This window comes from Oncorhynchus kisutch, linkage group LG1 (assembly GCF_002021735.2).
Source record: "Oncorhynchus kisutch isolate 150728-3 linkage group LG1, Okis_V2, whole genome shotgun sequence".
NCBI classification, from domain to species: Eukaryota; Metazoa; Chordata; class Actinopteri; order Salmoniformes; family Salmonidae; genus Oncorhynchus; species Oncorhynchus kisutch.
Genome location: NC_034174.2, coordinates 63,096,228 through 63,115,734, shown reverse-complemented (window position 1 = coordinate 63,115,734; position 19,507 = coordinate 63,096,228). Strand labels below are relative to the sequence as shown.

General features: G+C 46.0%; 1 protein-coding gene across 2 annotated transcripts in view; it reads left to right on the top strand.

The window, feature by feature from the left end:
• Positions 1-19,507, top strand: part of LOC109889555 (protein kinase C alpha type) — a 195,153-nt gene that overhangs the window by 142,307 nt on the left and 33,339 nt on the right. Inside the window, exons 9-14 of one of the 2 annotated variants that reach the window (XM_020481062.2) lie at positions 5,347-5,373; positions 6,703-6,846; positions 7,414-7,587; positions 15,301-15,392; positions 16,372-16,434; positions 16,643-16,781. In XM_020481062.2, the coding sequence (XP_020336651.1) occupies positions 5,347-5,373; positions 6,703-6,846; positions 7,414-7,587; positions 15,301-15,392; positions 16,372-16,434; positions 16,643-16,781 (639 nt within the window). The remainder of the gene's footprint in view (positions 1-5,346; positions 5,374-6,702; positions 6,847-7,413; positions 7,588-15,300; positions 15,393-16,371; positions 16,435-16,642; positions 16,782-19,507) is intronic. The other variant, XM_020481071.2, reaches the window with a different exon arrangement.

The following is a 19,507-nucleotide window of genomic DNA, read 5'->3' as shown; positions in this document are numbered from 1 at the left end:
GGGGTTAGAGTGTAGGGGTGGAGCGGTTAGAGTGTAGGGGTGGAGCGGTTAGAGTGTAGGGGTGGAGCGGTTAGAGTGTAGGGGTGGAGCGGTTAGAGTGTAGGGGTGGAGCGGTTAGAGTGTAGGGGTGGAGCGGTTAGAGTGTAGGGGTGGAGCGGTTAGAGTGTAGGGGTGGAGCGGTTAGAGTGTAGGGGTGGAGCGGTTAGAGTGTAGGGGTGGAGCGGTTAGAGTGTAGGGGTGGAGCGGTTAGAGTGTAGGGGTGGAGCGGTTAGAGTGTATGGGTGGAGCGGTTAGAGTGTGGGGGTGGAGCGGTTAGAGTGTGGGGGTGGAGCGGTTAGAGTGTGGGGGTGGAGCGGTTTAGAGTGTGGGGGTGGAGCGGTTAGAGTGTGGGGGTGGAGCGGTTAGAGTGTGGGGGTGGAGCGGTTAGAGTGTGGGGGGTGGAGCGGTTAGAGTGTGGGGGTGGAGCGGTTAGAGTGTGGGGGTGGAGCGGTTAGAGTGTGGGGGTGGAGCGGTTAGAGTGGAGGGGTGGAGGGGTTAGAGTGTAGGGGTGGAGGGTTAGAGTGTAGGGGTGGAGCGGTTAGAGTGTATGGGTGGAGCGGTTAGAGTGTGGGGGTGGAGCGGTTAGAGTGTGGGGGTGGAGCGGTTAGAGTGTGGGGTGGAGCGGTTAGAGTGTGGGGGTGGAGCGGTTAGAGTGTGGGGGTGGAGCGGTTAGAGTGTAGGGGTGGAGGGGTTAGAGTGTAGGGATGGAGCGGTTAGAGTGTAGGGCTAGAGGGGTTAGAGTGTAGGGGTGGAGCGGTTAGAGTGTGGGGGTGGAGCGGTTAGAGTGTGGGGGTGGAGCGGTTAGAGTGTGGGGGTGGAGCGGTTAGAGTGTAGGGGTGGAGCGGTTAGAGTGTAGGGGTGGAGCGGTTAGAGTGTAGGGGTGGAGCGGTTAGAGTGTAGGGGTGGAGCGGGTAGAGTGTAGGGGTGGAGGGGTTAGAGTGGAGGGAGTCATAGCAACGGCACCCTACTGGTTTGCAGTCGTCATAGCAACTATCAGCTACCCACACACACACACACACACACACACACACACACACCCAAACACATACCAATGCCCCCCATTGACACACAAACACACCCTTTAGGCAGACCCCACCCCCTTTCCCCTAATACACAAACACTCCCCCAGGCAGACAACACATCTCACTCCACTTTTGTACTCAGTGATACGGGACCTGTCAGGTTCTCTCTCTCTCGCTATCTCTCTCACACAAACACACACTCTCTCTGTCTCTCTTTCTCTCTCTCTCCATCTGTCTCTCTCCCTATCTCTCTTTGACTCCCACCTGTTATACATGTCCCACGTCATCCACAGAACAACAGACAGAGCAGGATGTCATCTCCTATTGATAACACAGACCACTGTCCTCTACCCTCACAATACAGACAGCTAGTCATTATTCTAGTTGGAGATTGTTTGAAACCCTGTGGAGAGTTGTTGCACATACATTATAATAGGACTTTATATGCCGTTTTTGAGATGGGAGTCATTCAACAATAACTGTCCATACTTTCACAATACAATACCCACTGGGCACAGACATCAGTTAAATGTTTATTTTTTATTTGCATTTGGTTGAGTTGTCAGCTAACGTGAATTAAATGTGAAATCAACTAAAATTGTTACCCTGTTATTGGATTTTCATTAAATTGGGTGGAAAAAATACAGGAAATTCCCGAGTTGATGACTTTTTGCACTTATGACACACACACACACACACACATACACACACACGCTCACACACACACACATACACACACACGCTCACATACACACACACGCTCACACACACAAGCTTCTAACTTTTGTCAAAAACAAGCAGTGTCTGATGTGAACACTTCTAAGTTGATAAAGGGAGAAGGGAAGACTTGGGCTTGTCAAGGGAAACAAATGTCTCTCTACCTGTTTGTGTGTCCTTAATATACACAGCCATTTTGATGTCTTAAAGAGAGCCAATACAGTGGTTAGGTCCCAAATGGCACCCTATTCCCGACATAGTGCACTACTTTTGCACATTGAACAGAGCCCTAATTGGCCCTGGTCAAAAGTCGTGCACTAGATAGGGAATAGGATGCCATTTTTTGGACGCTAACTGAATTGCAGCACGTCTCTTATTCAAGTACTCTTTGGTTTGTGTGTTTTCCCCCCTCATTTATTTCAAACAAACAACTCTTTGGTATTCTGACGTGCTGTGTGTGCTTGGATTGCCATGGGTTACCAGGCTAGACATATGAAGCAATGTGAGCTAGAGAGTGTGAGGGCTCAAGAAGTTCCTGTCAATAGGACTTAATTGTAATCCTGTCTAGTTGGTCTATTTCTGTGGCCCACTGACAAGATATCTTAAGGTTGGTATGTCTGGCATTAGGCAATATTTATTCCATGTCTTTCACAAATGTAGGTGCATTGTAAAAGATCATTCTTGCTTTGGCTCGTATGTACGAGAGGTCGGGAGTTAATGGGCTGAGGTCACTTCCTGTTGTTATATACAGTAGCTACTGTGTCTGTCTGTCCAAGAAAATAGCTCTCCCTCTTTCTGTCTGTCTCTTCCTCCCTTTTCCTGTTTCTCCCTATCTCTCTTCCCCTCTCACCCCTCACTGTCTCCCTGCCCTTCTCTCTCTTCCTTTTTCTCCCTCTCCGTAACGCTCCCTCCTCTCATCTGTGCTCTGTGAGACCTCTAGATGCCCACCCTATGTCTTGTCAAATCTAATGCCTGAGTTTCTCTCCTCCCTTTTCCCCCGTCTCTCTCCCTCTCTTCCAGGATTGCCAAATTAACTATCACTTCCTAAAGGTATCTCTCCTCTCCTCTGCTCCTCTCCTCCTCCCTTCCTCTGTCTCCTTTCCTCACCTCTGTTCCTCTTTTGTCTTCCTCTTTTTATCTACCTCCTTTGTGTCCAATCACTCGCTTTCTCACTCTCTTCCGCTCTGATCATTTGTACGTGGTTTAAGGCTACTGCAAATAGATCCAGTTTACTAACAATTTGTTCTCAGTGTGGGGTTGGAATTAGCGCAAGAACAAGAGCCATCAGATAGCAGGAATTGCTCTCATAAATCATTGTCTGGAGCTGTAAATAGCCTTGTATTTTGTTGAGAAAACCAAGTGTAAAGCTATCAAGCTGGAAGGGAAATGTGACTGAAAACTGTCCTACAATAGAAGTTAATATTGCTTTTCTTTATATAAATATTATCCACTACAAAGATAGTGTTTATGGAACTATATATGTACAGATAGGCTACTTCCACAATAAAATAGGATCGCATGCCAATGCAAGATGCTGAAAATACAAGTGTCCTACAGGGCTACATCCTCATTATATCATCCATTATATCAAACAGGCAATAACCTCTGTAGACCCCAAGGACAGAAGTGTGTCGATAGATACATGTTTCAGTGCCTGTTCATTACAGGGACATTGCAGCCAACCCACCTCCCACATACACGACACACTCTGTTGTTCTTCTTCTCGCTCCCTCCCCCTCTTTATTTTCTCGTCTACCAGGACACTCTTCTTTATTATTTATTTTTTGGTCATTTAGCAGGCGCCTTTATCCAGAGATACTTACAGTAGTGAGTTCATACATTTTTCATACTTTTTTCCCCCCTTCTGGTCCCCCGCGGGAATCGAACCCACAACCCCGGCGTTGCAAGTGCCATGCTCTACCAACTGAGCCACATGGGACCTATTCCTTCCTCAACTGGGTAGGGGGTGTCCAAGGATACTGTAGTCAAAAAGGGGGGGTGGGACTCCTCATTGGGTTATAACTGGTTGGAAGGAGATTGTTAGTAAATGTTTCCCGTCCATGTCTGTCTGGCTACATTATAACGTTTGTCGTTCAGTCTGTCTGGCTACATTTATAACGTTTGTCGTTCAGTCTGTCTGGCTACATTATAACGTTTGTCGTTCAGTCTGTCTGTGTATGTTGTCTGGTTGTCGTTCAGTCTGTCTGTGTATGTTGTCTGGTTGTCGCTCTGTCTGTATATGATGTCTGTGTCTGTCATCAAACTTTTTCTCTTTTTAAATTTGTCTTTCATCACTATCTGGTCATATTTTCATCTTCTTCCTTTGTGGCCTATAGGTTATTTTTGGATGCTTGGTCTGTACAGGGGTGGAAGTTAAGCTGTGTGCCTACAGCAATGAGAGGTCAAAACAAAGATGGACAGCACAGTTAGTTAGGCCCGTCTCCATTTGTTCAGTGTTGATTTTATAGGGCCATAACGTGGCTTTTACTATATCTTTCTAGACACAAGCATTTCGTTGAACCCACTAACACAGCTTCTAAACTGTGTACGCGACCAATAAACTTTGATTTGATGAGTTGAATTTTATCACGTTGCTCATCGCATATCCACAAGAGGGCAGTATCAAGCCAGGTTTTAAAATGCATTGCATGTAGGTGCAGTGAATCGAATGCAGCACAATTTACAGTGCATTCAGAAGGTATTCAGACCCCTTCCCTTTTTCCACATTTTATTACGTTACAGCCTTATTTTCCTCATCAATCTGCATACAGTGCCCCATAATGAAACGTAATAAGAAAGCTATAGTTGGCGTTTTCCCTCAAGTTGTCTCCACCAGTTACCACTAGATGCCACCATAGCACTTCATTGTAAAACCAGTATGAGCGACTGTGCTCCTGAAATAAATGTGTCTGTGTTGTCATAGTGTTATGAGTGACTGTGCTCCTGAGATAAAATATCTGTGTTGTCAATGCGTTAGTGTTATGAGGAGACTGTGCTCCTGGGATAAAATGTGTCTGTGTTGTCATAGTGATATGAGTGACTGTGCTCCTGAGATAAAATATCTGTGTTGTCAATGCGTTAGTGTTATGAGAGACTGTGCTCCTGGGATAAAATGTGTCTGTGTTGTCATAGTGATATGAGTGACTGTGCTCCCGAGATGAAATGTGTCTGTGTTGTCATAGTGTTATGAGAGACTGTGCTCCTGAGATACAATGTGTCTGTTATGAGTGACTGTGCTCCCGAGATGAAATGTGTCTGTGTTGTCATAGTGTTATGAGAGACTGTGCTCCTGGGATAAAATGTGTCTGTTATGAGAGACTGTGCTCCTGAGATGAAATGTGTCTGTGTTGTCAGTGCGTTAGTGTTATGAGAGACTGTGCTCCTGGGATAAAATGTGTCTGTTATGAGTGACTGTGCTCCTGAGATGAAATGTGTCTGTGTTGTCATAGTGTTATGAGTGACTGTGCTCCTGAGATAAAACATGTCTGTATGGTAGTGCTTCTGAAAGTATGGCTGTGTCTCAGCTGTCAGCCGTTCTCCATTCACCTCTCCCCTGCTGTGGTTGCAGGCAAAGGACAAAGCCAACCAAGTTCAGGTGCGTCTGAGAGGAAGTAAGGCCGCTTTTGCGAGTCTCTTCTCCTCGTTGGCTTCGCTTATAGGTGTGCTGTGGTCTGCATAGCCCAATCGTGTGCTGCCAATACCTTACAAGCTATTTCTAGGCCCCGCCCACTAAACAACCCCTAGCCACTGTAGCATAGACACCTGTCTGAATATGCCATCAGTGGAACGGTGTAAGCAATATAGCAAAGTCTTCACCTAGCCTATCAGAGGGCATAACCTTTTGCATATGCCTATCAAATCCTGTCAGATCTACATGAAGAGAAGAAGGTGAGGGGCTAGGAATTATGTGGCCTTTTATGCAGACGCATACATTAACCAAACTAAAGCCGCCTGACCAGTTTCTTACACCTCGTCTAGCCATGAACAACCAAGGGGAAACAGCAGTAGATTGACACAGGAGAACCTCACACGCGTGAAGTGTCAATTTATTGGACAGATTCCAATGGGATCAAATGTCTTTGGTTCAGTTTATTCGGATTGTCGTATATTCTACACAAATGGGCTGCTTTATTGTTGTGTGTAGTTTGTCATGTGCGTGGCTGCCAGCCTGTCCAGTGTACTAGACAGACAAGATGAGCTGTAGTGTGGACCTGGTTTAACATGACTGTGCCAGCTGCTCGATTAGGCCCAGGCTCTTGAGTGTGTGTGTGCAAAAGAGAGATTTGACACCTGTGAGTAAGGGTGAAGAATGAGGATGACACCCAGGTCGTTGTGACACTGTCACATGTTCCCACTGCCTGGAAAACAGAAGGAATATACCTCCGGAGGAAATGGAGGTCGCAAGAGGGTGTGAAAATGGGTGTGTGTAGTGCATGTGTGTGTTCGAGGCCAGGAGACTTTACCGTCTTGCTCTGATTCTAAACCAAGCATGACTTGACGAGCTTTGAAGCTTTGTAAGAGCATGTGGTGGACATACTGATGGCACGTTGACCAATGACAATGCATTATCACGGAGGGGTTTGACAGGAGTTCATTCAAATGTCTTTAAATGAATTTCAACATTTTGACCGAAGGGTTTCTTGTGACTCCACAAAAATGAGTTATTTTACCGTAATAGGTTATAGCATAATGACAGTCAGGAGTATTCAACATCTGTACTGTCATTCCATATTTACTGTTTTATACCTTCTGTCTGTGTTCCATCTCCTCCCAATTTTTTTTATTTAATTTTTTATAATTTTTGAATTGTGTTATATTGTGTTACATAAGGCCGCACAGCAGTGTGTGTGGGTGTGTCGTGTGTGTGTGTCTGTCGTGTGTGTGTGTGTGTCTCACGCCGTTCCCCTCTCCTCACCGAACATAGAAAGCCAAGCTGGGCCCTGGTACTAAGAAGGTAATCGCTCCGTCAGATGACAGCAGGTCCAATCTGCCCTCTAACAACCTGGACTCGGTCAAACTCACCGACTTCAACTTCCTGGCCGTTCTGGGGAAAGGCAGCTTCGGCAAGGTGAGCCCAGGACTTGTTTTATTAAGGAGGTGAAGTGGTAGTTTCCCGGACACAGATTAAGCCTGGTCCTGGACAGAAAAGCACTTTCAATGAAGATTCTCCATTGATCTCGCTTTTTAGTGTCTATCTGGCTTGTTCTGTGTTTGGGAAGCCGCCCTACGATGATTTGTCACAAGTTATTCTTATTGGCTTCTAAAATCAGCTACCCAACTTGTCATGTTGAATGTCCTGTGTACCACGGGGATGTTCTCTATCGGACAAATCTGAAATTGAGTAAGATCCAAGATCTATGTTGGTGTACGTGAGCAAAATTCAGGACTTGGCCACATCATCCATAATTGACACAAAACAGAGTCGTAATAATGAATGAGTGCAATGTTTCGGTTTAGACGGTCCGTATCTCGATGTAGCACACGGTGAATAAATGAGTATGTCCACGCGTCAGTTGAGTAATAAGCATACAGTAACAACAAAACAGTTGTGTTAATAACATTACTATCCGCGTTAAGCCACCCTATTTAGAAGCCTTCGGTCTCACCTTTGACCTCTCGTGTACCTGTGTCGTAGGTGATTCTGGCAGAGATGAAGCCCACAGAGGAGCTGTACGCCATCAAGATCCTGAAGAAGGACGTGGTGATCCAAGATGATGATGTGGAGTGTACCATGATAGAGAAGAGAGTCCTGGCCCAGCAGGACAAACCACCCTTCCTCACCTCACTCCACTCCTGCTTCCAGACCGTGGTATGGAGACGACGGACACACGCATGCACAAGGGGATAAACACACACACGTACACACACGTGGGCCTATGGGCATGCACAAACACACAATTACTTGCTTTTTGCTGTCCATTGGTGATGCTGATGACGTTGCTCCCAATTCTCATAAGTGTGGTTATTGTGATGGGGTAGGGTTTGTGCCATTACATGTGTCTGTGCAGGCCACACACACACACAGACATTTGCCAACACACACACACACACACACTATATACATATTATTTTTCTCTTACTCATCAAGCTCCTCTATGACACACACACATGTATATACCCACACACACACGCACATATACACCACACATGTATATACGCACATATACACCACACATGTATATACGCACATATACACCACACATGTATATACCCACACACACCACACATGTATATACCCACACACACCACACATGTATATACCCACACACACCACACATGTATATACCCACACACACCACACATGTATATACCCACACACACCACACATGTATATACCCACACACACCACACACATGTATATACCCACACACACCACACACATGTATATACCCACACACACACACGCATATATACACCCACACACACCACACATGTATATACCCACACACCACACATGTATATACCAACACACACACACACGCACATATACACCACTCATGTATATACGCACATATACACCACACATGTATATACGCACATATACACCACACATGTATATACCCACACACACCACACATGTATATACCCACACACACCACACACATACACCACACACATGTATATACCCACACACACACGCACATATACACCACACATGTATATACGCACATATACACCACACATGTATATACCCACACACACCACACACATACACCACACATGTATATACGCACATATACACCACACATGTATATACCCACACACACACCACACATGTATATACCCACACACACCACACATGTATATACCCACACACACCACACATGTATATACCCACACACACCACACACATGTATATACCCACACACACACGCACATATACACCACACATGTATATACGCACATATACACCACACATGTATATACCCACACACACATCCACACACACACCACACGTGTATATACCCACACACACACCACACGTGTATATACCCACACACACACCACACGTGTATATACCCACACACACACCACACGTGTATATACCCACACACACACCACACGTGTATATACCACACACACACCACACGTGTATATACCCACACACACCACACGTGTATATACCCACACACACACCACACGTGTATATACCCACACACACACCACACGTGTATATACCCACACACACACCACACGTGTATATACCCACACGCGTGTATATGCCCACACACACACCACGCGCGTGTATATGCCCACACACACACCACACGCGGGTATCTACCCACACACACACCACACGCGGGTATATACCCACACACACACCACACGCGTGTATATACCCACACACACACCACACACGGGTATATACCCACACACACACCACACGCGGGTATATACCCACACACACACCACACGCGGGTATATACCCACACACACACCACACGCGGGTATATACCCACACACACACACACACGTGTGTATATACCCACACACACACCACACACGTGTATATACCCACACACACACCACACACGTGTATATACCCACACACACACCACACACACGTGTATATACCACACACACACCACACACACGTATATATACCCACACACACACCACACACACGTGTATATACCACACACAACACCACACACACGTGTAGATACCCACACACACACCACACACACGGGTATATACCCATCACACACACCACACACACAGTGTATATACCCACACACACACCACACACACGTGTATATACCCACACACACACCACACCACACGTGTATATACCCACACACACACCACACACACGTGTATATACCACCACACACACCACACACACACGTGTATATACCCACCCACACACCACACACACGTGTATATACCCACCCACACACACGTGTGTATATACCCACACACACACCACACACGTGGATATACCCACAACCCACCACACACACACGTGTATATACCCCACACACACACCACACACACGTGTATATACCCAACACACCACACACACGTGTATATACCCACACACACACCACACACACGTGTATATACCCACACACACACCACACACACGTGTATATACCCACACACACACCACACACACGTGTATATACCCACACACACACCACACACACGTGTATATACCCACACACACACCACACACACGTTTATATACCCACACACCACACACATGTGTATATACCCACACACACACACCACACACACGTGTATATACCCACACACACACACCACACACACGTGTATATACCCACACACACACACCACACACACGTGTATATACCCACACACACACACCACACACACGTGTATATACCCACACACACACCACACACACATGTGTATATACCCACACACACACCACACACACACGTGTATATACCCACACACACACCACACACACGTGTATATACCCACACACACACCACACACACGTGTATATACCCACACACACACCACACACACGTGTATATACCCACACACACACCACACACACGTGTGTATATACCCACACACACCACACACACGTGTGTATATACCCACACACACCACACACGTGTATATACCCACACACACACCACACACGTGTATATACCCACACACACACACCACACACACGTGTATATACCCACACACACACCACACACACGTATATACCCACACACACACCACACACACGTGTATATACCCACACACACACCACACACACGTGTATATACCCACACACACACCACACACACGTGTATATACCCACACACACACCACACACACACGTGTATATACCCACACACACACCACACACACGTGTATATACCCACACACACACCACACACACGTGTATATACCCACACACCACACACGTGTATATACCCACACACCACACACGTGTATATACCCACACACACACCACACACGTGTATATACCCACACACACACCACACACGTGTATATACCCACACACACACCACACACGTGTATATTCCCACACACACACCACACACGTGTATGTACCACACACGTGTATATACCCACACACACACCACACACACGTGTATATACCCACACACACCACACACACGTGTATATACCCACACACACACCACACACACGTGTATATACCCACACACACCACACACACGTGTATATACCCACACACACACCACACACGTGTATATACCCACACACACACCACACACGTGTATATACCCACACACACACCACACACACGTGTATATACCCACACACACACCACACACACGTGTATATACCCACACACACACCACACACACGTGTATATACCCACACACACACCACACACACGTGTATATACCCACACACACACCACACACACGTGTATATACCCACACACACACCACACACACGTGTATATACCCACACACACACCACACACACGTGTATATACCCACACACACACCACACACACGTGTATATACCCACACACACACCACACACACGTGTATATACCCACACACACACCACACACACGTGTATATACCCACACACACACCACACACACGTGTATATACCCACACACACACCACACACACGTGTATATACCCACACACACACCACACACACGTGTATATACCCACACACACACCACACACACGTGTATATACCCACACACACACCACACACACGTGTATATACCCACACACACACCACACACACGTGTATATACCACACACGTGTATATACCCACACACACACCACACACACGTGTATATACCCACACACACACCACACACGTGTATATACCCACACACACACCACACACGTGTATATACCCACACACACACCACACACACGTGTATATACCCACACACACACCACACACACGTGTATATACCCACACACACACCACACACACGTGTATATACCCACACACACACCACACACACGTGTATATACCCACACACACACCACACACACGTGTATATACCCACACACACACCACACACACGTGTATATACCCACACACACACCACACACACGTGTATATACCCACACACACACCACACACACGTGTATATACCCACACACACACCACACACACGTTTATATACCCACACACACACACCACACACACGTGTATATACCACACACAAACACCGCACACACGTGTATATACCCACACACACACACCACACACACGTGTATATACCCACACACACACCACACACACGTGTATATACCCACACACACACCACACACACGGTATATACCCACACACACACCACACACACGTGTATATACCCACACACACACACCACACACACGTGTATATACCCACACACACACACCACACACACGTGTATATACCCACACACACACACCACACACACGTGTATATACCCACACACACACACCACACACACGTGTATATACCCACACACACACCACACACACGTGTATATACCCACACACACACACCACACACAGTGTATATACCCACACACACACACCACACACACGTGTATATACCCACACACACACCACACACACGTGTATATACCCACACACACACCACACACACGTGTATATACCCACACACACACCACACACACGTGTATATACCCACACACACACCACACACACGTGTATATACCCACACACACACCACACACACGTGTATATACCCACACACACACCACACACACGTGTATATACCCACACACCACACACGTGTATATACCCACACACCACACACGTGTAAATACCCACACACACACCACACACGTGTATATACCCACACACACACCACACACGTGTATATACCCACACACACACCACACACGTGTATATTCCCACACACACACCACACACGTGTATATACCACACATGTGTATATACCCACACACACACCACACACACGTGTATATACCCACACACACCACACACACGTGTATATACCCACACACACACCACACACGTGTATATACCCACACACACACCACACACACGTGTATATACCCACACACACCACACACACGTGTATATACCCACACACACACCACACACGTGTATATACCCACACACACACCACACACGTGTATATACCCACACACACACCACACACACGTGTATATACCCACACACACACCACACACACGTGTATATACCCACACACACACCACACACACGTGTATATACCCACACACACACCACACACACGTGTATATACCCACACACACACCACACACACGTGTATATACCCACACACACACCACACACACGTGTATATACCCACACACACACCACACACACGTGTATATACCCACACACACACCACACACACGTGTGTATACCCACACACACACCACACACACGTGTGTATACCCACACACACACCACACACACGTGTGTATACCCACACACAACACCACACACACGTGTGTATACCCACACACACACCACACACACGTGTGTATACCCACACACACACCACACACACGTGTGTATACCCACACACACACCACACACACGTGTGTATACCCACACACACACCACACACACGTGTGTATACCCACACACACACCACACACACGTGTGTATACCCACACACACACCACACACACGTGTGTATACCCACACACACACCACACACACGTGTGTATACCCACACACACACCACACACACGTGTGTATACCCACACACACACCACACACACGTGTGTATACCCACACACACACCACACACACGTGTATATACCCACACACACACCACACACACGTGTATATACCCACACCACACCACACACACGTGTATATACCCACACCACACCACACACACGTGTATATACCCACACCACACACACGTGTATATACCCACACACACACCACACACACGTGTATATACCCACACACACAAAGTTCAATGAAGTTTTTCTTTGTTTTAATCTGTCAGCTTTCTCAGCACTTCTCTCATTCCTCCTTTAATCTTTAATCCCTCAATCTCTCTCGTGCAGGGACGACAAAGGCACCGTACGGTGGCCAATACACATACACACACACACACATCCCCAAAGTGGAAATCAAAAATTCGATGCATTTTTAAGTGAGGAGAAGTACAAATCCTCTTCACAATAAGATGCCACTAACACTTTGAGGGTAATTGTTTAAGGAAACCATTTGCCTTGTCTGACAGGTTATTTCAAGCTTATGTTGAGCAAAGTGCATAAAATACCGTAAACCTTATTATAATCTTGCAGCGTGATTTAATTTCAAACTATTCTTCAACAATGTGCGTTATGAGGAGGTGATCATTTAACTAGGGTTTAGTAAGCTGAGGAACACGTAAATAGTCACCTCATCAGAATGCACAATGTTGAAGAAAAGTTTCAAATTAAATCACACTTCCAGATAATAATTAAGCAATAAGGCCTGAGGAGGTGTGGTATATGGCCAATATACCACGGCTAAGGGCTGTTCTTATGCACGACGCAATGCAGAGTGCCTGGATACATGTAATAGTGCCAGACATGCACACAAACATATACAGTTGGCATTGCTGTTATGATTTTAGTTGTCCTTGATGTCCTTAGTTTTTTTTAGTTTTCTGTTGGTTTTTTTGCAATGTTGTTTTCTGTCTTTTTGTCTTTAGTTCATTTTCTTGGTTGTTGATGCTTTTGGGGGTTCTTGGGGGTGGGGAATGGAATTAATTGTATTTTTTGTATTAATTCATTAATAATTTTTTCTTCTTGGGGGGGGATCAGCTGTTGGGGATCTGTGGGGGGGGGGGGGGTCTTGTCTCAACGTGCCCTTGAGCAGGGCATTGACCCTGGATGTGTGTGTCACTCTGAATGGAAGTCTGGTGGATGACTTCACTGCAAGTATATTGTATGTTTCGGATATTCAATTAAAAAATATATAATAATAAAAAATAAAAAAAAGTGCCTGGATACAGCACTTAGCCATGCTATATTGGCCATATACCACAAAACCCCCAAGGGTGCCTTATTGCTATTATAAACTGGTTACCAATGTAATTAGACCAATAAATTGTCATATTTTGTCATACCCGTGGTACACAGTCTGATATATCAGTCTTTCAGCCAATCAGTATTCCGGGCTCGACCCACCCGGTATATGTTTTGTTTTGCACTTCGAAAATGTCGCCCTGTGACTAGCGCAGGACAGACCGGTAAGAGGCTGTCTGAGGGATTTACTTCAGTTTGACTAGACATAATGGAGTCATACATGGGAAATATTTCTGAGGGGTATACTTTTTCCTCTCATGTTGTTGTTGTTCTGCTTTCTATAGTACTTTCTATAGTACTTTCTATAGTACTACCGTATCCCCTATATGTGACTCAATACTACAGTATAATGAAGAAAGCCTCTCTCTGTCTGTCTGACATGGCTGTTATCATAACACAGTATATGACGGTAGAACAGATGCCAACATTATGAAAACCAATGTTATATGAAATTAAACAGCCCCGTCTCTGTCTCCCCCTCTGCCCAGGACCGGCTGTACTTTGTCATGGAGTATGTGAATGGGGGAGACCTCATGTACCACATCCAACAAGCGGGCAAGTTCAAAGAGCCACAGGCAGTGTAAGTTCCCCTCTCCCCTCGCTTTCACCTTTTATACTGAACAAAAATATAAACACAGCATGTAAAGTGTTGGTCCCATGTTCCTGTTCCCGAGTGGCGCTGCGGTCTAAGGCACTGCATCTCAGTGCAAGAGGCGTCACTACAGTCCCTGGTTCGATTCCAGGCTGTATAACATCCGGCCGCGATTGGGAGTCCCATAGGTCGGCGCACAATGGGTCCAGTGTCGTCTGGGTTTGGCCCGGGGTAGGCCGTTATTGTAAATAAGAATTTGTTCTTAACTGACTTGCCTAGTTAAATAGCTGAAATTAAAGATCCCAGAGAATTGTCATTTGTCTACCATAAGCCGTCTCCAACGTCGTTTTAGAGAATTTGGCAGTACATCCAACCGGCCTCACAACCGCAGACCACGTGTAACCACGGCAGCCCAGGACCTCCACAGCTGGCTTCTTCACCTGCGGGATCATCTGAGGAGGGGTGCCGAGGAGCATTTCTGTCTGTAATAAAGCCCTAATTCCAGTTGGCTGGGCCTGGCTCCCAAGTGGGTGGGCCTATGTTCTCCAAGGGCCCACCCATGGCTTCACCCCTGCCCAGTCATATGAAATCCATAGATTAGGGCCTAATGAATTTATTTAAATTGACTGATTTCCTTCTATGAACTGTAACTAAGTAAAATCTTTGAAATTGTTGCATGTTGCATTTATATTTTTGGTCAGGGGGAATAAGAGTGTATGTGTGTGTGTACAAGATAAATAAATAAATAGAGGGCTTGGAAGAGAGAGGGGGAAGGGAGAAGAAGAGTAAAAACTAGACTGGGCACTGCAAAGTACGGAGGAGAAGGAGAAACGACAGCCTAGGTATAAGAATTAATAAATCTATCAGAATGTACCCAGTCTAGCTGAAGCACATTACAGTCGTTTACAATCATTCCTGTTGAAATGAATGGCTTCAGGGCTGCCTAACATGGAGCATGTCATTGCAGGTTCTATGCAGCAGAGATCTCGGTTGGCCTGTTCTTCCTGCACAAGAAAGGAATCATTTACAGGTGGGTCTTCTTCCAATGTATACCAATTGAGGCACTTTATCCCATTCTAGGATCAATGTTCACCGTACACTGTGTATTGTCAAACCAATAATTCATCAATTTAATAATATAAATGTAAGGAAGTAACAGGATTGGTGTAGAAAAGGCCCTAAAATACAATGGTTGTCTTCATTTGGCCCTTGTCACATGATGCGGGTGTCTCCTGCAGGGATCTGAAGCTGGACAATGTGATGCTGGACTCGGAGGGCCACATTAAGATCGCTGATTTTGGCATGTGTAAAGAGAACATATACGAGGGAGTGACCACTCGCACCTTCTGTGGGACGCCCGACTACATCGCCCCAGAGGTAGGAACAGGGGGAGTGTGTGTGTGGGGGGGGGGGGGGGTCGTCATCTTTGTCATTGTCTGGCCTGCGCCCCCGTCTCCGTGGTAATCCAAATCGACAGCTCAGGACGCGCGCGCGCACACACACACACACACACACACACACACACACACACACCGTGTCTACTGAACATTTTGAGTTAGAAAGATTACCCTGTCTACTGAACATTTTGGGTTAGAAAGATTACCGTGTCTACTGAACATTTTGGGTTAGAAAGATTACCGTGTCTACTGAACATTTTGAGTTAGAGAGCATTTTGCATAAGAATCTGCCCTTGATGCAACCAACCCAGTCAAGCACAGCCCATTGAGGGACATCATATTGATTTCCTCTAAAACGTCCTCGAAGAGGTTCATGGGTGCTGAGGCTGGGTGGACAAGCTGCGATGGTGAGGTGCACACACACACACAGGGTGGTTGGGGCGGTGGTGAGCCCCTCTGCAAATGCACCGTCCAGCTCTCGCATCAGGGAATCCAGTCAGGCCCTCATAACTCCACACGTTCTCTCTCTCTTTGACTTTGAGAGACTTGAGAGAGTAGAGGTTGATATGATGTTATTAGCTCCAATGAAGGGTTGGAAATGGACATTTACCAAAAAGTCTGATTTCTTAATTGAAGTGAAATTGACTTTGCTTCCCCTATATGTGAGTTTCATTCATTTTGTCTTGCTGTTTTAGCGATGTGGAAGTTTGATATCCTCTGTTTGTCGGTGTGTGTGTTCATGCACTTTAGTGTGTGTGTGAGAGTGTGCGAGTGTCCGTGTATCTACACAGACCAGTGTGTGTTTCCATGTACAGTGGCTTGTGAAAGTATTCACCCCCTTGGCATTTTTTCTATTTTGTTGCCTTATAACCTGGAACCTGGGGGGGGAGGGTTGTATCATTTGATTTACACAACATTCCTACCACTTTGAAGATGCAAAATATGTTTTATTGTGAAACAAACAAGAATAAGACACAAAAAAACAGAACTTGAGCGTGCATAACTATTCACCCCCCCCCCCCCCAAAGCAATACTTCCTAGGGCCACCTTTTGCAGCAATCACAGCTGCAAGTCTCTTGGGGTATGTCTCTATAAGCTTGGCACTTCTAGCCACTGGGATTTTTGCCCATTCTTCAAGGAAAAACTGCTCCAGCTCCTTCAAGTTGGATGGGTTCCGCTGGTGTACAGCAATCTTTAAGTCATACCACAGATTCTCAATTGGATTGAGTTCTGTGCTTTGACTAGGCCATTCCAAGACATTTAAATGTTTCCTCTTAAACCACTCAAGTGTTGCTTTAGCAGTATGCTTAAGGTCATTGTCCTGCTGGAAGGTGAACCTCCGTCCCAGTCTCAAATCTCTGGAGGACTGAAAAATGTCCCTAGATTTAGCGCCATCCATCATTCCTTCAATTCTGACCAGTTTCTCAGTCCCTGCCGATGGAAAACATCCCCACAGCATGATGCTGCCACCACCATGCTTCACTGTGGAGATGTTCTCGGGGTGATGAGGGGTGTTGGGTTTGCGCCAGACATAATGTTTTCCTTGATGGCCAAAATGCTCAATTTTAGTCTCATCTGACCAGAGTACCTTCTTCCATATGTTTGGGGAGTCTCCCACATGCCTTTTTGCGAACACCAAACGTGTTTGCTTATTTTTTCTTTAAGCAATGGCTTTTTTCTGCCCACTCTTCCGTAAAGCCCAGCTCTGTGGAGTGTACGGCTTAAAGTGGTCCTATGGACAGATAATCCAATCTCCGCTGTGGAGCATTGCAGCTCCTTCAGGGTTATCTTTGGTCTCTTTGTTGCCTCTCTGATTAATGCCCTCCTTTCCTGGTCTGTGAGTTTTGGTGGGCGGCCCTCTCTTGACAGGTTTGTTGTGGTGCCATATTCTTTCCATTATTTAATAATGGATTTAATGGTGCTCCGTGGGATGTTCAAAGTTTCAGATTTTTTTATAACCCAACCCTGATCTGTATTACTTGTGTCCTGCACAAAGTAGATGTCCTAACTGACTTGCCAAAACTATAGTTTGTTAACAATAAATTTGTGGAGTGGTTAAAAAACGAGTTTTAATGACTTCAACCTAAGTGTATGTAAACTTCTGACTTCAACTGTATACTGAGATCATGTGACACTTAGATTGAACACAGGTGGACTTTATTTAACTAATTATGTGACTTCTGAAGGTAATTGATTGCACCAGATCTTATTTAGGGGCTTCATAGCAAAGGGGTGAATACATATGCGCGCACCACTTTTCCGATTTCTTTTTTTTTTTATCCACTTCACCAATCTGGACTATTTTGTTTATGTCCACTACATGAAATAATTTTAAATTACAGGTTGTAATGGAACAAAATAGGAAAAACACCAAGGGGGATGAGTACTTTTGCAAGGCACTGTATCTACACGCACCAGTGTGTGTCTCCATGTCCGTGCATCTACACGCACCAGTGTGTGTCTCCGTGTCCGTGCATCTACACGCACCAGTGTGTGTCTCCGTGTCCGTGCATCTCCACGCACCAGTGTGTGTCTCCGTGTCCGTGCATCTCCACGCACCAGTGTGTGTCTCCGTGTCCGTGCATCTACACGCACCAGTGTGTGTCTCCGTGTCCGTGCATCTACACGCACCAGTGTGTGTCCCTGTGCATATCTGTATGGGAGTACTCTTCTGTGTACTGTAGGTGTGTGTGTGTCTCTTAGTTG